At 46.7% G+C, this 22,364-nt stretch overlaps 2 protein-coding genes across 2 annotated transcripts; both read right to left on the bottom strand.

Annotated features, from left to right (window-relative positions):
* Positions 1–605: 605 nt before the first annotated feature.
* pcf11 (PCF11 cleavage and polyadenylation factor subunit) lies at positions 606–12,850 on the bottom strand. The gene is made up of 17 exons (XM_034549704.1): positions 12,461–12,850; positions 9,937–10,062; positions 9,462–9,644; positions 7,737–7,982; positions 6,419–7,383; positions 6,168–6,342; positions 5,554–5,911; positions 5,340–5,468; positions 4,010–5,124; positions 3,860–3,926; positions 3,657–3,770; positions 3,447–3,573; positions 2,899–3,082; positions 2,660–2,815; positions 1,429–1,521; positions 1,111–1,146; positions 606–1,033 (listed from the first exon to the last, which is right to left on the bottom strand). The coding sequence occupies exons 1-17, from the start codon at positions 12,626–12,628 to the stop codon at positions 785–787; spliced, it is 4,491 nt and encodes a 1,496-aa protein (XP_034405595.1). The 5' UTR covers positions 12,629–12,850; the 3' UTR covers positions 606–784.
* A 1,605-nt stretch (positions 12,851–14,455) lies between these two features.
* ncbp3 (nuclear cap binding subunit 3) lies at positions 14,456–20,777 on the bottom strand. The gene is made up of 12 exons (XM_034550290.1): positions 20,502–20,777; positions 19,711–19,776; positions 18,946–19,051; positions 18,728–18,853; positions 17,685–17,992; positions 17,504–17,612; positions 17,319–17,418; positions 17,110–17,219; positions 16,388–16,730; positions 16,104–16,255; positions 15,667–15,849; positions 14,456–15,136 (listed from the first exon to the last, which is right to left on the bottom strand). The coding sequence occupies exons 1-12, from the start codon at positions 20,682–20,684 to the stop codon at positions 14,808–14,810; spliced, it is 2,115 nt and encodes a 704-aa protein (XP_034406181.1). The 5' UTR covers positions 20,685–20,777; the 3' UTR covers positions 14,456–14,807.
* Positions 20,778–22,364: the final 1,587 nt, after the last annotated feature.

The following is a 22,364-nucleotide window of genomic DNA, read 5'->3' as shown; positions in this document are numbered from 1 at the left end:
AATTTGTTTGTTTTAAATGTAAAAAGGTTTGACAAATAAAAATAAAGTTATTTATTTTACAAGTGACAGAATAGAAAACAGCAATAAAAGTAAACAAATTAAAGAGTAAAAAATAAATTATATACACGTAAAATTTAGTTTTTTTTGTGGAAACTGAAATATAAAAGTATTTGAGGTTTTGTTTATAACGAAAGTGTAAATTACTACAATGTTTAAAACCACTTTGACCATTAAAGAAACGACTCACACCAGAACTTCAAATTCAATAAACTTTATTTATATTTTTTTTAATACTAAATCACAATAAGAGTCTAAATATTAATCACCGTTCACACAAAACAAAAGTTGGACTCTTTTTATTGAAGACAGAAGAAACAAAAAGAACTCGACGACGACGTTGCGAGGAGGCGGAGCCTAATGATTCTTACCTTTAACCTGCAGCCGTCCAGTCACACAATCACCGTGACACGAGAGATACCAAAAAATACTTTAATTCATAAATTAAATCATTTACATCTCTTCGCCAAAAAAAAAAAAAAGGGAACAAAAAAAACATTTCTTCTTTTTAAATAAGTTTAAATTCAAAGAGAGAGAGAAAGAGAGAGAGAGAGACAGAGAGAGAGACAGAGAGAGAGAAAGGGAGAGAGAGAGAAAGAGAGAGAGAGAGAGAAAGAGAGAGAGAGAGAAAGAGAGAGAGACAGAGACCTGGAAACGGTCGCGCAGAATCCAAATACAAAAATGTATTCAAGTTTATAATCGAGGAGGAGGAGCTAAAAACACCTCCTCACAAAGGGGGAGGAGCTTTGCTCTGATCGCAGTCCATTAAAACCTCCTCCTGCTCCTTCTTCACCTCCGGCAGCTCGCTCGCCCCCGACTCCACTTCCTGTTTGACGGCGGCGGCACAGGAAGCGCTCGCCTCCTCCTCCTCCTCCTCCTCCTCCTCGTCGTCTTCCTCGCTCTTGATGAAGGCGCTCAGCGGGTGGTCGGCGAGCAGCTTGCTGGGCGACGGCGTGACGTCGAGGTACGACGACGTCTGAGGACAAACGGGCGTCAAACGGCGGATCCATAATTATTAATCGTTATTATTATAATATAATTATTACGACTTACGTTTTTATAATCCTCGAAACAGGCGGGATGGAAGTTCTGTGGGGAGGAAACACATTTATTGATTTATTGATCGTTAACACGTTTTATAGTTCAGCCTCAGAAAGAAATGAGACGTTCAGGGTGCGTGGGAAGTTCTACTGCTCATTTTACGGATATTTTTTGGGACATTTCACAAATATATTTTTGAACATTTTGGTGCAATATTTAAATTTCTTTTACCTACATTTTTAAATATTTCAGACATTTTAATATATATATATTTCAGGTATTAATTGGACAATATAAGCGGTATCTTGTATTATTGGATGTGTCAGTGACCTTGTCGTCGACCCTGAGCGCGTCCTTCAGGAACCAGTCCTCCTCCTCCTCCACCCAGTACGTCTCAAACGCCTCCTGGCAGATTTCACACAACTGAGGACGAAGAAAACAAAAACATGATGATGTCACTTGTTTATTTATTCACCTCCAGTGTAAATATATAAAAAAATGTTTAGTTAGATTTGTCCCTGCGGGCTACACGTTGACTACCAGCCAATCACAAGACACCTCGTTATAGTCGAGTATTCACTCCCGGTACGAGGTACTTGTACACGCTTGTTATTCACACTCCCCGGTACGAGGTACTTGTACACGCTTGTTATTCACTCTCCCCGGTACGAGGTACTTGTACACGCTTGTTATTCACACTCCCCGGTACGAGGTACTTGTACACGCTTGTTATTCACTCCCCGGTACGAGGTACTTGTACACGCTTGTTATTCACTCCCCGGTACGAGGTACTTGTACACGCTTGTTATTCACTCCCCGGTACGAGGTACTTGTACACGCTTGTTATTCACACTCCCGGTACGAGGTACTTGTACACGCTTGTTATTCACACTCCCCGGTACGAGGTACTTGTACACGCTTGTTATTCACTCCCCGGTACGAGGTACTTGTACACGCTTGTTATTCACACTCCCGGTACGAGGTACTTGTACACGCTTGTTATTCACACTCCCGGTACGAGGTACTTGTACACGCTTGTTATTCACACTCCCGGTACGAGGTACTTGTACACGCTTGTTATTCACTCCCCGGTACGAGGTACTTGTACACGCTTGTTATTCACACTCCCGGTACGAGGTACTTGTACACGCTTGTTATTCACACTCCCCGGTACGAGGTACTTGTACACGCTTGTTATTCACACTCCCGGTACGAGGTACTTGTACACGCTTGTTATTCACCTCCCCGGTACGAGGTACTTGTACACGCTTGTTATTCACACGCCCGGTACGAGGTACTTGTACACGCTTGTTATTCACACTCCCGGTACGAGGTACTTGTACACGCTTGTTATTCACTCCCCGGTACGAGGTACTTGTACACGCTTGTTATTCACACTCCCGGTACGAGGTACTTGTACACGCTTGTTATTCACTCCCCGGTACGAGGTACTTGTACACGCTTGTTATTCACTCTCCCCGGTACGAGGTACTTGTACACGCTTGTTATTCACTCCCCGGTACGAGGTACTTGTACACGCTTGAGGTACTTGAGTCCTCACCTCCCCCACTTGGTCCTTGGTGGCCCTCACGCTCTGGAACTCCTTCTCCTTGGCGGCCTGCTGGCTCTTCTGGACCTCGTCCTCGCTCTCCTTCTCAAAGAAGTTGCTCTTGGCTCGCTCCTCCAGGTCGGCGATCTCCTCGAACTCCACCCAGTCCTGAATGGGGGGGAACACATGTGGGTGAGCTTAGCCGGACCTCCTGTGGGGGGGCGTGTTGGCTCCAGAGGCCGGCGTCTCACCCGGAGGCCGTAGTACCAGCGGCGGTGGGTGATCTTCTTGCCGGCCACCTTGCCGGCGTGGTTCTGCCTGAAGTGCCAGTCCAGGTGGTCTGCGTACAGGTCGGTCTGCGTGGCGGTGAAGCGCATGCTGCACAGGCAGCACTGGTTCCCCGAGTACAGCCGGGTCACCACGCTCTCGAAGCGCCTGGGGGGCGAAGTAACACGGGGGCCGAGTGAGTCACAACACCGGCCGCAGGGAACAGGGCATTTTACTAGATTACAACTGAACGCATCATGAGAACGTTATCATGTACCTTCAGCCAGTACTCATGTTCACTGAACAGAGCCTGAACGCATCATGAGAACGTTATCATGTACCTTCAGCCAGTACTCGTGTTCACTGAGCAGAGCCTGAACGCATCATGAGAACGTTATCATGTACCTTCAGCCAGTACTCATGTTCACTGAGCAGAGCCTGAACGCATCATGAGAACGTTATCATTTACCTTCAGCCAGTACTCATGTTCACTGAGCGGAGCCTGAACGCCCCCTCGGAGGTCTGAACTCACTGTTTCATATCGTCGACGGTGAAGCTGGTGAGATCTGGGAGGTCGTCGTCTTCCTCCTCCAGCTCCTCTTCCTCATCCTCCACCGCCACGACCGTGGGCGGAGCCACCACAAGCGTGGAAGTCGGTTCTGTAATAATAATTAAAAAAAGTCCATTTAATAAGCAGCTTTGTTTGAAACCCGGTCGCGGTGCACGAGGCGTCTCCACTGACCGGCGCTGACGGCCGGCGCGGCGTCGGGCTGCGAGGGCTTGATGATGCCGTTGGAGATGAGTTTGGACAGAAGGTCGTTGACGTCGACTTGACCGAAGTGGTTCTCTGGAGGAGCTGCAGGGGGGGAGGGGGGGGGGGGCACAGGTCAGAAACACACTTCACTTCTTTAATCGACAAGCTTTACGCTTAAAGGCAGAACGCACCTTGTTGTCCGAAAGGCACCGAGTTCTGAGGCAGGAACGGCTGGTTGAGGTTCCCCAACATGTTGACCTGCAAACCACCACAGAACGTTTCAGACCACGAAGACCACGAAGACCACATGACGCCGCGCGTTTCTAGTGAACTCGACTCACCGCCTGCTGCATGGGGGCGGCGGGGTTGTAGAAGGGGGCGGGGCCCGGCTGGCTGAAGGGCGGAGCCGGCTGCATGTTGAAGCTTCCTGCCGGCTGAGTCGGGAACGCCATCGGCCCGGCGGGGAACTGGGGGTTCATGTTGAAGCTCTGCTGGGGGGCGATGGGGCCGTCGTAGAGGGGCGGGGCCATCGGCTGCAGGTTGTGTTGGGGGCCGAACCTCAGGGGCCCCTCGTAGAGGGGGGGTCCGCCCTGATGGGGCCCCGGGTGATTCGGGGACTCGAAGCGCATCGGACCGCCGCCCTCAAACCTCATAGGGCCCATCGGGTTGGGAGGGCCGTCGAAGCGCATGGGCCTCTGCTGCTGGAAGCCCATTGGTCCAGAGCCGGGGGCCATGTTGTTCTCGAAGCACCGCGGCGCATCGAAGTGCTGCATCGGGCCCTCGAAGTGACCCGGTCCGGGCCCCTCGAACCTCCCGGGGCCCTGAGGGTACCGACCCAAACCGTGAGGCATGTGGGGCCCGTCGAACCGCTCCGGCATGTTGTGGTGCGGCCTGCCGGGGCCCACGTGCCCCGGGTGGTGAGGCCCTTCAAAGCGGGCGTCATCGTAGTGCGCGGCGTTCTCGTACCACCCCGGAGGGTGCGGCCTGCCGGGGCCCATGTCGTACCGGGGTGGGGGGGGCCCCCCGTCGTGAGGGGGCGTGTGTCCCGGGGAGTCGGCGCGCCGCACAGCCGCCAGCGGCCCGACGCGGGCCGGCGGCTTCAGGATGGACTTTGGGGTCGTCGGCGGAGCGGCGAGGTCCAGGTTGAGGGGCCCGTCGTCCGAGTGGACGCTGTTGGGGCTCTCGAAGCGAGGGATCGGGCTCATCTCCGCCGGGTCCTTCTGGTGCAGCGGCGAAAGGCGCTCGCGCTCAAACCTGGGCGCCGCCGCCGCCGCCACAGCGTCCGGGCTCGGACAGTTCCGGTGGACCACGGTGCCGCCGGGGGGCGGGGCCTCTGGCCTCCGGGCGTCGGCAGGCGGAGCGCCGTAGCCCCGCGGGGCGTCGTAGCCGCTCTTCGGGTCCTCGCGGTCGTCGAAGCGCGGCCGCTCCGTCAGCGGAGAGTTCCACTCCCGCTCACCTGGACACACGAGACGTCACGTTACACAAATACAATAAACTTAAACTTCCCCCCTGATAAACAACGCCAGCTGTAACCGGAGCCTAACCCTGCTGAAGGGTCACCCCGCTGCTCCAGAGCCTGACCTCTGACCTCTCTGTGAATGAAGACGACAGGCGACATAACGTTCAGTTTCAGGATCAGTTTCAGACAGACCGGGCTGGCGGTGGACTCACTGGGCTCTCGGGGGTCGGCTCTCCTCCTGAAGCGAAGGCCCGGCAGAGACTTCAGAGCCGGGAACTCCTTCCCGTGGTTGTACTCCTCGATGAGCCGCGGCTCCTCGCGCTCTTTGCTCCGCCTCTCACCTGCGAGGCGTGAAGAGGTCGGAGTTGGAAGCCATAAAGACAAATGTACGATGTTTGTGGCCCCGCCCCCAGGCCCTCGACTCACCTTGCCGGTCCCTCGGTGCCCGGCTGTACTTCGGGTGTCCGGTCTTCGCACCCGGGCCGGCGTCCTCGCCCTCCTCCGGACTCTCCTCGCCCTCCCACGGCTCCCCGGCGCTGCGGTGGGTGACCTGCGTCTTCCTCAGCTTGGACTTGTGCTCGTAGTACGACAGCTCGGCGGCGTCCATGCCGTCTCGGGCCGGCGGCGGCGAGCTCAGCAGCTTCTTGGCGGAGAAGTCGTCGTCGGTCCAGCCGTCGGAGCGCTGCTGCATCTCCTCCTGGTACTGGAAGAAGTGTTTGATCTTGTGGGCCATGTTCAGGAAGTCCTCCTGGGAGATATCCCCGCTCTCCAGACCCTTACTGGCCTGAGGAGAGAAATATTAAATGTTGTTGTTGTTGTTGTTTTCCTCTCATGCTCAACCGTTCCTCTGACGCCCTCTGAGGTTTGTTTGACTCTAAATCCGTTTAATATTTAATAAAAGTTGAGTTTTGGGATCGTAACGCGAAGAAGATGTTTAAGTTCATTTGAAATATTTATGCATTTTGCTTGTTTTTAATCCCGAGTTTGTGATTCTGAACACGAGACTTCAAAGGATGACACACACACACACACACACACACCCGCCGCAGAAGGTCCTTCTTGGAGGCGGAGTTGAGAACTTCGGGTATCTTCAGGTTGGCGTCCACGCTGAGCCGATGCTTCGGGGTCCGGGGGGTGGGGGGCCGGTTCGGGGGGCCGTACTGTTTGTGCCTCTGAGGCGCCGGCTTCACGTGAGCGTCCTCCGGCAGCTTCGGACTGAAGAGGAAACACAAGACGGGTTTTTAATACGTTTCCATTTCATTACGTCGAAACCTTCACGTCAAACACTCACTGCTTGTTCTCCTCCCAGCCGCTCCTCCAGCGGTGAGGAGGCTCCTTGGCCTCCTTGCCTCCTCCGTCGTGGCTCCTCGGAGGGTCTCTGGACTCGGCGTGCCGGTCCTCTGCCGGCCTCTTGGACCTCCGGCTCTCCGACGGGTTCTTCTTGGCCGCGGGCCGGTCCCCCCGGCCGGGCTTGCCGTGGTCCGGTCCGACCCTCCTGAGTTTGCCGGCTTTGTGAGAGGGCGACGGGGACGAGGAGCTGCTCCTGGTCCTGCTCTTCGGGGACCGCCGGTCCTTCCTCTTCGGGGACGAGGCGGCGGCGGCGAGCGGGGAGCGCGAGCGGGACCGCGAGCGGGTGCGTTTCCTGGCGTGCGTGCGGGCGTTGCCGCCGGTCTTGAACTCGGGCTTCTCCGCGGACTCGGCGCGGTCGTGTTTGCCCACCGAGCCGTTCACCAGCTTGACCTTGTTCGCCCTCTGGGGGTCGGGCCCCCGGGACACCTCCTCCTTCTTCTCGGCGCACCGCTTCTTCTCCTTTAGCTCCTCCTCTTTGGCGTCTCCGGTCTTGTCCTGCGGGCGTTTCTTCAGCCGGGGGTCTTTCTTGGTGCCGTCGGCCGACTTCTGGATCTCGGCCTCCATCTTGTTTTTACTCTGGAGGCCTTTGGTCATCGGAGACGGCGGTTTGGACTTCGGCTTCTCCTCCGGCGCTTCCTTCCTCGGGGTTTTGACTCGGTCCGGCCGGCCGGACTTCTCGGGCGTCACCGCCGGACCTCCTGTTGCGACGGTGCCGTCTTTCTTCCCAGCATGCAGTTCTTTGTGCGGGGGGCCGGCGCGGTTCAGACGGGGGTCTCTGGTGGGCGGCTTGGCGTCCGCCGCCGGCGTCGAGGGAGCGATCCACGATCGGACCGCGGGAGACGTCTGGCCGGAGAACTTCGCCGCGGACGAGACTCGAGTCGCCGTCGGGATCCCGAAGCCGCCGCCCTGCGGACGCCACAAACACGTTTATAGCTGAATGCAAAATTAATATTGATCGCTTAGTTCCAGTAGGACGTTATCGATACTCTTATTAAAACATTGTTTTATAAATTATATTTGTTCATTGGTTAGCTGATCACTTCATTGATTAGCCCTCATCTGATCAGACTTTATGACATGGAGCTCGATTCCTTCAAATATTCCAGAACACAGACGACTTTATGAAGTCTTAACGATAAGAATCAAAAGCAGACCCGGGGTCAGCGTGAGCAGACCCGGGGTCAGCGTGAGCAGACCCGGGGTCAGCGTGAGCAGACCCGGGGTCAGCGTGAGCAGACCCGGGGTCAGCGTGTTCCTACCAGCTGCTCGTTGGTCTGCTGCAGCTCCAGCTCGATCTTCTTCTGCTGAAGCTCCAGAAGCTGTTTCTGTTTGGCCAGCAGCTGCTGGCGGATCAGCTGCTCCTGGGTCAGGCTGGACTGGCTGACGGCCACCGCGGAGACCGGGACCGGGACGGGGACCGGCTGGGGGACCGGTTGGGGGACCGGGACCACCAACGCCGGAGTCGGCTTAGCGGGAGCCGGCTGTGGAGAGGGAGCCTCCTCGGGCTGAGGAGACACAACGAGGACAAAGGGAAGGAGACGAGGACGAAGACAAGGAGACACGACGAGGACAAAGGGAAGGAGACGAGGACGAAGACAAGGAGGAAGACAAGGAGACACGACGAGGACAAAGGGAAGGAGACAAAGAGGACGCAGGGAAGGAGACAAAGAGGACGAAGGGAAGGAGACGAGGCCGAAGACAAGGAGGAAGAGAAGGAGACACGACGAGAAGAAAGGGAAGGAAACACGACGAGGAAGAGAAGGAGACACGGAGGAAGAGAAGGAGACACGGAGGAAGAGCAGAATGCGATATGAATGTTTGTCTTCAAGTGATTTGACGCTTGCCAAATTGTTATGTACATTATTGATTAATCTAGAATCCAGCAGATGATTTTCTCGGATGTTTGAGCTGCTTTTCTTCGTCTTAAACGACAGTGAACTTATATTAGAGCTCGAGCATTTAGAAACACTGAAATTAAGTGTTCTTAATCACAAAATCAGCTGCCGGGATATATTTAATGGTATTTTAATGGCGATACTTTAAATGGCGATATATTTAAAAGGTAAAATATTTAAATGCGATATATTTAAATGCGATACATTAGGTAATATTTAATGGCGATACATTAAATTATATTAAATGGCGGTACATTAAAATATATTAAATGGCGATACATTAAAATATATTTAATGGCGATACATTAAAATATATTAAATGGCGGTACATTAAAATAATATTAAATGGCGATACATTCAAATATATTAAATGGCGATATATTAAATGGCGATACATTAAAATATATTTAATGGCGATACATTAAAATATATTAGATGGCGATACATTAAAATATATTTAATGGCGATACATTAAAATATATTTAATGGCGATACATTAAAATATATTTAATGGCGATACATTAAAATATATTTAATGGCGGTACATTAAAATAATATTAAATGGCGGTACATTAAAATAATATTAAATGGCGATATATTAAATGGCGATACATTAAAATATATTAAATGGCGATACATTAAAATATATTTAATGGCGATACATTAAAATATATTTAATGGCGATACATTAAAATATATTAAATGGCGATATATTAAAATATATTAAATGGCGATATATTAAAATATATTAAATGGCGATATATTAAAATATATTAAATGGCGATACATTAAATTATATTTAATGGCGATATATTAAATTATATTTAATGGCGATATATTAAATTATATTTAATGGCGATATATTAAAATATATTTAATGGCGATATATTAAATTATATTTAATGGCGATATATTAAATTATATTTAATGGCGATATATTAAATTATATTTAATGGCGATATATTAAATTATATTTAATGGCGATATATTAAATTATTTTTAATGGCGATATATTAAAATATATTTAATGGCGATATATTAAATTATATTTAACGGTGATATAATTAAAGGCCCGTTGCACATACACACCTGCTTTAAGAACTTGGGGTTGACGTGGATGCTGGCGTTGACGGTGGGCGGCAGCGGCTTGATGGGCCACGCCGGGTCCACCGAGTTCACGCGGGCGTCCAGCCCGTACAGCTTCTTCAGGGGAAACACGTCGTCCCATGTCGAGCGCAGCTTGAACAAACTCTTTCTGGTGTTCTCATCCACCTACGAACAGAGGACATGACTTGGTCCACAGCGAGCAACCCAGGAGAACACAAACAGCATCACAGTCAAGAGCTTCACAAGCGGAAGCAGCTCCGAGTAAAGTGGGAAATGTACACGTTTAGCTCTTAAACGTAAATTATGAATCAATGTTTGAAAAGCTTTACATGAACCCGCCCCCCCATGTTAAGAGTGCAGGAGGCCACAGAGAAGCAAGCAACACGACAGACAGGGAAGTGAAGTGGGCTGCTAAGGTGTTTAGTGAATGTTTGAACGGCAGCAAAGAGAACTGTACCTTTTCAAAGACACATATAAATGAAGTGATTAGGTTTTTAGCAAACACTGCAAGGTACTCTCCTCCAACATTCTTCACTATGGAATCCACTAAGTACAAAACTGGAAGCTTCTCTGCAGATGGGGCCTGGAGCAATAGAGAACTCGACAAGTTTAGAACACAACAGGGGTTAAAAAAACATTTCAGAACAAGACGTCAGAATCACAAATGTGTCCCCCTCACCACCCGCTGTGTGAAAAACTGGTAAAAAAAAAAAAAAAAGGTGATTAAAAATAATTCAGCCCACAGTCCAAACGATTTCTCTTCAGTCTGGAAACTAAATATATATTTTTTTTAAGAGGGAAAATACTCCGATAGTCCTCTGCAGCCGCACCGAGGGTTCGACTGCAGCCGTCAATCCAAAAGACAAGAAAGGCACAAAATCAGTCTTCAATAGTAAATCAGTCAGTTTGGGTTCTGCAGACATCTCAGGAGCTGAGTGGTCCTCCCTCAGAAAAAACATGTCCGTGGTGCATTGTGGGTAAAAAAAAGAAGAAAAAAAAAAGAGTCCAGTGGGAGCCGTTTACCTCCAAAGAGGGTTTATTTCCTTAAACCCTCTTTGTACTTTACCCAGACGAGTTTCTCTTTAAACTTCACACCGTTTCATTCGTTCGGGTTCGTTTCTCCAGTCGATTGAAAAAATAACAAAAATGCGGATCGGTTGTCGTTTTGGTTAAAAGCGAAAAGCGGCCATTTTTAAACTCCAGCAGAAGCGTTGCACAACGCTGCAGCGCCGCGAGTTAAAACACCGGTTGTGTCAGTAAATGGAAACTAGAGTCAGAATAAATTACACTGGGAAATAAAAAATGACAAAAAGCACATTTCACATTTTTTATTATAACATTTTAACCATTCAATCACATTTCAGTAATTCAAGATTTTACTAGTGAATTAATGCAGAGAAACTTCTTTTTTTAGGTGACTGAGATGAATTTCTATAGAAGGCGAAAGGGAGCTTTATTAATATTAATAATAATAAAGAGGTGCACGTCTCCTGTGTAACAAAAGCTAACCGGCAATATTTATTAACAATAAAGTAGAGAAAAACATCAACGTGGCCTCGATCAGCAGATGTAAAGAATATCAACGTGACGGACGATCAAAGTGATTATTAACCAACGCTGCAAAAGCCAAAATCCACCGTAAACTAAAGCAAGTTACTGATCGATGAGTTAAAGCTGAAGAATCAATCGAAGACATTTAGTGTTCAATAAATCTGTTTTACTTTTGTTCACCGATTCAGAGCATCTACTTCCTGTTTTAGAAAAAGGTTCAAACGTTTCCTACTTTTTGACATCGGAGCCAGACAAAACGTTTTGAAGCCTGTCAATCACTGTGTAGCCCCGCCCCGAATTATGGTCTGTTTGACTAAATGAACATAATTTACTAAATGAACATCACGCTGTATTGAAGACTTGAAACTAGAGATTGAGACCAAAAACTAATGTTTACAATGTTTACTGAGGGAATACATCAAGAGAAGTAGCGTCATTTATATAGACTTCTATACAACCAGAGTCGCCCCCTGGTGGTCAGGAGAGAGAATGCAGCTTTAACACATGAAGCATAGACTTCTATACAACCAGAGGAGTCGCCCCCTGGTGGTCAGTAGAGAGAATGCAGCTTTAACACATGAAGCATAGACTTCTATACAACCAGAGGAGTCACCCCCTGGTGGTCAGTAGAGAGAATGCAGCTTTAACACAGGAAGCATAGACTTCTATACAACCAGAGGAGTCACCCCCTGGTGGTCAGGAGAGAGAATGCAGCTTTAACACATGAAGCATAGACTTCTATACAACCAGAGGAGTCGCCCCCTGGTGGTCTGTAGAGAATGCAGCTTTAACACATGAAGCATAGACTTCTATACAACCAGAGGAGTCGCCCCCTGGTGGTCAGGAGAGAGAATGCAGCCATTTACCTATTGATTTAAATAATTAATATTCACCATTTCATTCAATAGAAAATGCCCCCCATATATTGTGTATTGAACACATACCTGTAGCGACGCCTCCAGTTGAGCTTCTACTTGGCTCCCTGTCACGTGATCATTGTGCTTTTTGTTGCTGCTGAACTCTGGACAACCTCTCTTTATTTCAGCCATGTTGTTTCCTTTTGCGGTTTCTTATTTTAATTTAAAAAAGGCGTATTGTCTCAAAGTCTACATTTAAATAACTAGTTCAGCTTTTCAGTCACATTAATCGAGTTCACAGTCAAACAGATACTTAAACATATTTTACGTTGGATTTTCACTTCAGCGTGGCGCGTTTCGATTTAAGAGCCGTTCAAGTGTATTTATTATTTATCACTTATAAAAACGAGGTCTTCAACACACCCACATGGAGCTAAAACGCCTGTCTCTCCCCCCAGAATCACAACCACTTGACCCGCCGTTGGCCGCCATGTTTAATCTCAACAGACAACCCCGCTCCGACAGATACAGAAGACCAGCTGAAATTGAAAAGTATTCTATATTTATAAAAACCTTGCTTATTTGCGCTTCAATAATAGCCACGATATCCTTGGCGAAGTTGAGGTTTTCCTCGGCCAGGATGGTCAGCATGTTGATGTGCGGCTTGCTGTTGAATGTCAGGTCCTCCAGCGAGGACTGGTACTCCCGACACGCGTCTTCACAGGCCGCCTCGTCGGCCATCTTGGATCCCACAGACCCGGGAAAACCTACAGCGGCGGCCCTACCGATCAGCAGGCGGTCCGTGGACTCATGTGGGCGTAACGGTTCTGGCCCGGACTCGGCAATATATATATATATATATATATATAAAAAAATATTTTAAAAAACGCCTGTTTTGAGGTTTATTTCTGCCGTCGTCTTGTCGTTGTTTCGCTGCTCCGCTTCTTTTCTCGACGACGACAAGATGGCGACTGCAGCGGAAGGCCGCATACGTCACGGGGAGTTAGTCACGCGGGACGTCAGCGCGCCCCCCCCATTGGCTGGTTTTTAGTTCCGTGCGGACCGGGTTGGTTGGTCGTCATTGGCTCGGAGGAATAACAGCCAGGCGAATGAACCAATCAGGGGGCAGCTCTGTGAGTTTATTATTAACGTTGCGTAATGTTTCGCAACATGACGCTGCAGCATGGCGCCTCACTCTCACTGTGGCTTTAATATTAATAAAGTCATATTATCGCATGTAATTTATCTTTTAACCTGTGATGCTGGTTAACTGTGTTTTTATTATGTTTCTTACTGTTATGTCGCCTCTCTCGTTTGTATTGTTAGTGATTATATTGTTTGTTTTAACCATGTAAAGTGCAGAGAGTACCCTGTCAAGCAATATACCAATAACATGTATTATGATTTTATTAAAATTAAACATGATATAATAGGGTTACAATATTTATCTCTGGGATGTAGTGGAAGTATAAAATAACAAATAAAATACTCACATTTGTTCTAGGAAATGTATTTAAGTTACATTTAGCAACATTGTCGTGTTTTGTATTTTCATAATGTGAATAAATCATTTACTTTTGGACTTTAGGCCCACACTAGGATATGAAAGTTATTTAGAAGACTTCAGTAAATGTTGGCTTTGTGTAACTTGTTTAACTTCATTGTACAAATATATGGACACCCGACATGTTAAACTGTTTGTTTGGCAGCTCTTTAAAATGAAAAAGTCTTCATTCTTAAATAAAATATTAGTCCACTATTTTAGTGTTGATTTTTTGTCTTGTCCTGAATATAAAACAGATCAAATATACATTTACAAAACAGTCAGGCTGTATTTTAAAAGGTGTGTTGAAGCTATATCAGTATCTTTTACTATTTAAGAACAATGTCACCGTTTGGGCGTTAACCTTTTAAAGCACTAAATAAGACGCGTCTTAAATGTGACGTCGTGAGAATAAAAAGGACAAATAGAGTTTTCACTGAGGACTTGATCCAGACGGTCCTGTTCCTGAGGTTCCTTTGAGGATCATGTGAGGTTCCTCTGATGCTCCTGAGGTTCCTTTGAGGATCATGTGAGGTTCCTCTGATGCTCCTGAGGTTCCTTTGAGGATCATGTGAGGTTCCTCTGATGCTCCTGTGAGGTTCCTCTGATGCTCCTGTGAGGTTCCTCTGATGCTCCTGTGAGGTTCCTCTGAGGCTCCTGAGGTTCCTTTGAGGATCATGTGAGGTTCCTCTGATGCTCCTGAGGTTCCTTTGAGGATCATGTGAGGTTCCTCTGATGCTCCTGAGGTTCCTTTGAGGATCATGTGAGGTTCCTCTGATGCTCCTGTGAGGTTCCTCTGATGCTCCTGTGAGGTTCCTCTGAGGCTCCTGTGAGGTTCCTCTGAGGCTCCTGTGAGGTTCCTCTGAGGCTCCTGTGAGGTTCCTCTGAGGCTCCTGTGAAACATCTGCTCTGGGGTGAACCAGAGCTCTCAGGTGAACCAGTCGTTGGTTCTAAGGCTTCGGCTAAAGCTTCGTTTCCATTTGTCTGACTAACTTTGTTTCGTTCCATTAAAACGATGACACACATTACTGGAGTTTGTGTTTCTTTATACATGTTTGATTGGATTCGTTTGCAGATCTTAAAAAGAAGGAACAATTAAATAAAAGAAATCACCATGAGGAGATCAACATTTCAGTTAATAGTAAACAGTCTTAAGGGGCCCCTGGCTCTGTGCCTGGTTGAACCCGTTTCTCCCTCCTGAACCGCACAGACAAAGAAAAAGAAACTGACACACTGGCCTCAGATCTGCAGTCAGATCTTTGTATCATTGTACTTGAAGAAAAGAGTGACGTGAAGTTCAGAGGAGAAACCCTCCGGCTGGTCCCCGGTCCCCCTCCCCCCTCCTCTTCCTCCTCCTCTTCCTCCTCCTCCTCCGTTTCAGGCGTCGGAGTCGTCGCTGCTGTCGCGACTGATCTCGATCTGCAGCGACGGCAGGTTGTCCAGCCGGCTCTTCTTGACCTTGTGGGACAGACGCTCCTGTTTCTGTTTGATCATGGCGCCCCACACCTTCTGCAGCGCCGAGTCGTCCTCCTCCTCGTCCTCCTTCTTCTCCTCCTTCTCCCCCTCTCCGTCTCCTCGTGTCTTGCTGCCACCGCCCTCGCCTCCCTTCCCCGAGGAGAAAAGCTCTGCCGGCCGGCTGCTCGAGCGGCGCTCGTGACGTCCGGCGCCGTCGTCGTCACCAGAGCCGAGTCTGCTCCACAGCGCGCCTGTAAACAAACAAACAAACAAACATCAGCTCTGTTAATGAAGCTTCATTTATAAAGACAACAAATACATTTTAGGGACGTTATCACAACTATTATTCCTGTTATTATCTCACAATATATATATATATACATATACATATATATATATATATACATATATATATACATATACATATACATATATATATACATATACATACACACATATATACATACACACACACACATATATACACATATACACACACATATATACATACACACACACACATATATACATACACACACACACATATATACATACACACACACACACATATATACATACACACACACACACATATACATACACACACACACACATATACATACACACACACACACACACATATATATATATATATATATATATATATATATATATATATATATATATATATATATTACATGTTACATACATGTTACATAGTTTCTTACTCCACCAGTATAATAATAACAATAATAATAATAGGATAGATTTGTTGACGTACTTGACTTCCTGTCTTTGGATGAGTTGGAGAAGACGCTCCTGTTGTCCTGACTGGCCACGCCCAGCCGGCGGTGCACGTCTCTGATTGGTTCTCTGGCGGGAGGCGTGTCTCTGGGAGAGACAGGGGAGGGCGAGCGCTGTCTGTCAGGGGAGTAGCGCCGCTTTCCCAACCGCTGCCGTACGTCTGCAGACAGACAGTCAGTAAGACAGTCGGTAAGACAGGCAGGCAGTAAGACAGACAGACAGTCAGTAAGACAGGCAGACAGTAAGACAGACAGACAGTCAGTAAGACAGGCAGGCAGTAAGACAGACAGACAGTCAGTAAGACAGGCAGGCAGTAAGACAGACAGTCAGACACTAAGACAGACAGTAAGACAGACAGACAATCAGACAGACAGACACGACTCATCACAAGTAAAGCTGTAGATGTAGTCTGACCTGACTTCCCGCTGGGGGCCACCAGGGGGGGCTGTCTGTGCTGAGAGAGCCCCTTCCTCTTCTCCTCCAGCAGCTGCCGGACGTCGGTCACTTGGGGGGTCGGCGACATGGACTTGGCTCTGGTCTGTGATCCTGACTCCCCGACCCGGTTCCTGCTCACGAGACCACAGAGTTCAGTTTGTTATAATAATAATAATAATAATATCACATTTCAGAGAACAACAACTCCTGATATAATAATTAGAGGTAAGTGATGGACTGAATCAACAGTTTGTGCTTCTGACCGGATGCTCTTCAGGTGGCCGTCCAGCTCGTCGGCGTACATCGTCATCTTCTTGCTCTTCTTGGGCGACGGCGTGGAGATCATCTTCAGCTCCAGGTCGTAGTCCATCTCGTCCGACTCCGACCACGGAGACGGAGAGCGCTCGGCCCGGCCGCGGAGCCCCGCCCCTGGCGTGAGCGAGCCCCCCGCGGCGGTGGGCTTCTGGCCTCGCTCCTTGTCCACTCGCTCCTTGTCCGCTCGCTCCTTGTACTCTACCACCCGGTCGTCCTCCTCCATGTCCTCGTCCTCCTCCTCTTCCTCCTCCTCCTCCTTGATGGGCTCCTCAGGCAGGTTGACCAGGTCGGCTGGAGAGAAGAAGAAGAAGAATTCATCATATCAAGACTTCCTGGTTTGAATTATAACTTAACAGCGTGTTTGTACACAATACGTTTACAACTTTGGCTTTCATTATATTTGTGATGAATAAAAATAAATTAGGTTTTGATTGTTCAAAAGATGGAAAATGTCAACCTATTATTATTATTACTTGTTATTAATGCAGCGAGCAGGTCACGTGACAAACACGGACCAATCCGCTCCGACGTCACGTTGACCGACACAGATAGGAACATTTTTAACAATTAAATACATAAAACCGCATCGTGACATTCAGACAAAGCTGGCAATGTGAGAATGAATGTTTATTATGTTTCGTGTGTTATTAGCAGACAGGAGGTGGTTTACCGGAGTGCCGGTGAGTGTACGGCGGCGTGTGTCCCAGGTTGTCTCCGATCAGAGGCTTCTTGCTCTTGATGACGTCTCTCTGAATCCGACGGTTGTGAAACCTCCTCTTCCTGAAGAGAAGGAGGACTTTTATTAGTATAATTATCATCATCACGTCGTGTTCTTCAAATGAATAAACGGTGATTATACTCCAAAGTAAAGGAGCTCACCAGGAGTTGCTGAGGATCCCCTTCATGCCGCCGTAGTTCGGGTTCCCGTACTTCATGTAGTAGCGGCTTCGCCGAGCGGCGCCGAGCTCCTTCTTATCGTCTGCACGCAACACATGAAATATGACTCAATGATCCGTTATTAGCTGAGGTTTAACTCAAACTGAGCCAGACCCGGTTGGACTCACCGTGCGTGGCGAAGCGCAGGAGGAGCTTGTTTCCTTTGAAGGGCTTGATGGCCGGTCGCAGGTCGTTCCTCAGCAGCGACTCTCTCTCCGCCAGCGACAGGTCCTCCACCTGAGTTCATGTCATCCATCAGTTATGGGAAGTAATCAATAACCCCGATCGGCTGGCGTTGGATTTATCTACCTGAACGGCTTCCTGCTTCGGTTTCTGCTCGTCGGCTTCCTTCACCTCTATCTCCTCGCTGCTCTTCTTCACGGCCTCGTCTTCGTCCTCCACCTCGCCCTCTTCTTCCTCCTCCACCTCGCCCTCTTCCTCCTCCTCGTCCTCCGACCCCCGGCGACCTTTACTCTGGTCGCCCGGCTGATCGGCGCTCTCCGGCCCCGGGGTTTCCGTCTCGGGGGTCTCGGTGGTCTCGGTCTCCGGGTCGGGCGTCCGGCTGCAGTTGACGAGCGCTCGGACGGACGTGTTGTCGTCGAGCCAAACCACGTTGCCTAGGAAACAATCGGGTGCCGTTCAGACACACGTCCCTCGCTGATCTAGAGTCAGTTCACAGAGTACTTTTACTGTAGTTCAGGATCTAAATACTTCACCCCATCACAAAGTAAGTTTACAGGCTAGTATGCGTGTGTGTGTCTGTGCGTCTGTGTGTGTGCGTGTCTGTGCGTGTGTGCATCTGTGCGTGTGTGTCTGTGCGTCTGTGTGTGTGCGTGTCTGTGCGTGTGTGCATCTGTGCGTGTGTGTCTGTGCGTGCGTGCATCTGTGCGTGTGTGTCTGTGTGTGTGTCTGTGCGTGTGTGTCTGTGCACGTGTCTGTGCGTGCGTGCATCTGTGCGTGTGTGTGTGTCTGTGCGTGTGTGTCTGTGCACGTGTCTGTGCGTGTGTGCATCTGTGCGTGTGTGTCTGTGTGTGTGTGCATCTGTGCGTGTGTGTCTGTGCGTGCGTGCATCTGTGCGTGTGTGTCTGTGTGTGTGTCTGTGCGTGTGTGTCTGTGCACGTGTCTGTGCGTGCGTGCATCTGTGCGTGTGTGTGTGTCTGTGCGTGTGTGTCTGTGCACGTGTCTGTGCGTGTGTGCATCTGTGCGTGTGTGTCTGTGTGTGTGTGCATCTGTGCGTGTGTGTCTGTGCGCGCGCGTGTGTACGTGTGTGCGTGTGTCTGTGCGTGCGTGTGTGTACGTGCGTGTGTGTACGTGCGTGTGTGTCTGTGTGTGTGTGCGTCAGCGACACTCACAGGAGGTGTCATCGATCCACTCGATGTGTGCTGGAGGATATTCTTTAAAATACCCGAAGATGTCCTGAGTACTCATGTCGTCCACTCCCGTCACGTAGAGGGCCTCCATCCGCAGGCTGGGGATAGCTGAGCACCACAGAAGAAGACAGGTAGATTATAAAACACCACAGAAGAAGACGGGTCCGGGTCCCAAGCACCACAGAAGAAGAGCGTCTCACCTTTCTTCATGGTGTCTTTATCCATGAACACGCTCCTCTGCTCAACGCTCTCTTCCGGTCTGAAATGAAAACGTCTCGCTCGCTTCTCTTTCCTTTCGATCGCCTCCTGACGAAAAACACAAAATACGCTTTCTTTAAAGAGTCAACGAAACGTTGACGTTCATAGCGACAAGAAGCTGTGAAAAACACCGTTATGGTTAGATTTTCATCTTTCAGACGGTCCTCGAACCCATCGGGTGCAAAGGAAATGTCCGATAATTAATTAAAAAACATTTTATTAAACACGTTTCAATTAAAATCTCTCCCCAAATAATCTATTTACTTTAATCAGATAGTGTTAAAACATATATACATGTATATATATATATATATATATATATATATATATATATATATATATATATATATATATACATATACATATACATATATATATATATATCCTTTGGTTTTAAAGTTATTTTAAATGTGTATTTATTAGGATATTCCGTTTGAGATGGTAGATTTAATTAGTCTCAAAATACACATCTCATGCTGGACCCTGATTGGCTGCAGACTAGTTGTGACGTCATGAATGTTCAGGTACGTCCAAAACATCCGGAAAGCTGAACTCTGACAGGAGACATTTTAATTAAAAAAACCTGTGCGATACTTTCGTTATATTTCTATCAATTTTCTGGCGTTTTGCATCCACACAAACAACAACAACAACAACAACAACAACAGGTTCACCGGAGCAGGTAATCTTTAGTGGTGACGTCATACCTTTGAGGTGACGTCAATGCCGGTGATGAACGCTCCGCCTTTGTTCTCGTAGCGGCGGCTCGTGTCCTGCACAACAAACACAACATCAGCCTTCTGACAGCAGGTTTCACCCTCACATTTAACCCGGGTTAAATATTAATATTAATTGAATATTGAACCCGGGTCAATGTGAACATAAAGGCCAGTAATGCCAGTTAAAAGACACATTTACAGACGAGTTTGGGACATTCAGGAGCACCAGACAGCCTGAAGCTGACATATTGTTACCCCTATAATATAATAAAATTAAAGCCAGTTGAATAGCAGCCAGCACGCACTGCCAAACACACGACAGGTGACCCAACAGGTAGGAGAGCCCTGCAGGAACACCTGCAGCTCCACAGGTGAGGCTACACTTTACGAGCAGCTAGCTAGCGCTACCTCTATATAAGAGAAGATCTCTCACGCTGGGGGATTAAAACTGGGCCGAATGGATAAGCGAGTATTCGTGCATCAGATTCTTTGAACTATTTGTTATTCTTTTTTTTTTTTTAAGTGCCATTTTTGCCCTTTAAAATCGTTAAAGTTGCACTTCGGCGCGCGCACGAGGCAACAAGTGCGACGCCAGCAGCCGGTAAACACGGTTACACGGAGCGGAGCGGCGCGCGCACGCAGCCGTTGGTCGCTATTAACCGTTGGCCGGGAGCGAACTAGTTCCGGGAGTTGAAGCCGCTACGCGCCGACGGTTGACGCGCTCCCGGCGGGCCGCGAGAAGAACGCGAGTCCCCCGGTCCGACGGGGCCTCCACTCACCGGGAGCAGCTCCTTCAGGGACCGATTAACGGAAACGTCCTCCGTCTCCAGCTCTCCTTCCTCCACCTCCATCGGCTCGGCCTCGCGGGCGTCATGGTCCGAGTCCGAGTCGGAGCCGGAATCCGAGCGGTCCGAGCCGCCGTCTGATTTCACCGCCGCCATTAAGCTGCGCACGGCGGCCATGGCGTTAGCTCGCACGGAAAAACGGCTGCGGGTGTTTAGCTCTGAACGGGTCCGTCCTCATGCTTCTTCTTCGGTGGTGGCCGCACACGGTTCACCGCAACAACAGCGCCATCTGGCGAATGTTGTTATTATATTATATTACATTATATTATATTACATTATTTTATGTTATATTACATTATATTACATTACATTATATTATATTATATTACATTACATTATTTTATATTATATTACATTATATTATATTACATTATATTATATGATTTTGTATTATTACATTATTTTATTTTATATTATATTACATTATATTATTTTATTTCATATTACATTATTTTATATTACATTACATTATTGTATATTATATTACATTATATTATATTACATTACATTATATTATATTATTTTATATTATTGTATTTTACATTATATTACATTATTTTAATTTTATATTATATTACATTACATTATATTATATTACATTATTTTATATTATATTACATTACATTACATTACATTATATTATATTACATTACATTATTTTATATTATATTACATTATATTATATTACATTATATTATATTACATTATATTAGTTTATATTATATTACATTACATTACATTATATTATATTACATTACATTACATTACATTATTTTATATTATATTACATTATATTAAATTATATTACATTACATTACATTATTTTATATTATATTACATTATATTATATGACATTATATTATATGATTTTGTATTATTACATTATATTATTTTATATTATATTACATTACATTACATATTATTTTATTTCATATTATATTATTTTATATTACATTACATTATATTATTTCTCATTGGAGGTTTTTTTTGCATTCTTTTTTACAATTTGTAGAAGATTAATTGATAAATAATCAACACGTTAATTGATTAAAATAGTCGTTGCCGTTATGTGCAACTCTGATCTGTTTTTAAATGTCAAATGAAGAAAAAGTAGGTTCATATTTACTTTATAACTTTATAATAAACTAAAATAAAATGACTCAAAGGAAACGTATGAGAAATATTTCTTTGAGGTTTGTTTCCTTTAATTTTTCTCTCTACTTTTGAATTCATCAGTGGAGGAACAAACAAAAATATGAAACAATAACACAAACACCACAGAAGAAGAAACAAACCGTGTAACTTCATGATGCAGAACGTTGAACACGGATATACATATTTATGTTCATGCTTCCCTCACACCCTTCCAAAATAAAGCACCACTCTTGTTTTTTTGTAAAATCTGAACACAGATAAAAAGATAGATTTACACCGGAAATCAGATTTTGTGCTTTCAGTGCAATCAAGACAATTACAATTGAGTCATATTTAATATTCCTAAACATCCACAGAGCTTTGTGTCATTTTAGTGCAAAAATATCCAGCAGTTTTTCTGTCGGTTTCAGCTCAAACGGCAGTGAAGCTTCCGGTGATTCAGGTCTCCTCTGAACATGAGGTCGAAGGTTCGAGTCTCGGTCGTGAAGATGACGTCAGACTTTAAAAACATTTGAACTACAAATAAATGAGATTAACCGTTTTTAGTCCGTCAGAGAGTTACACGTTGTTATTGCTGCGGGTTGATTTAAGACTTTAACACCTTCTTAATATCAAACTTTATGTATATGATCATAATAATAT

The sequence above is a fragment of the Cyclopterus lumpus genome, chromosome 14, assembly GCF_009769545.1.
Source record: "Cyclopterus lumpus isolate fCycLum1 chromosome 14, fCycLum1.pri, whole genome shotgun sequence".
Classification (NCBI taxonomy): Eukaryota; Metazoa; Chordata; class Actinopteri; order Perciformes; family Cyclopteridae; genus Cyclopterus; species Cyclopterus lumpus.
This window is presented reverse-complemented; position numbering and strand designations above follow the sequence as displayed.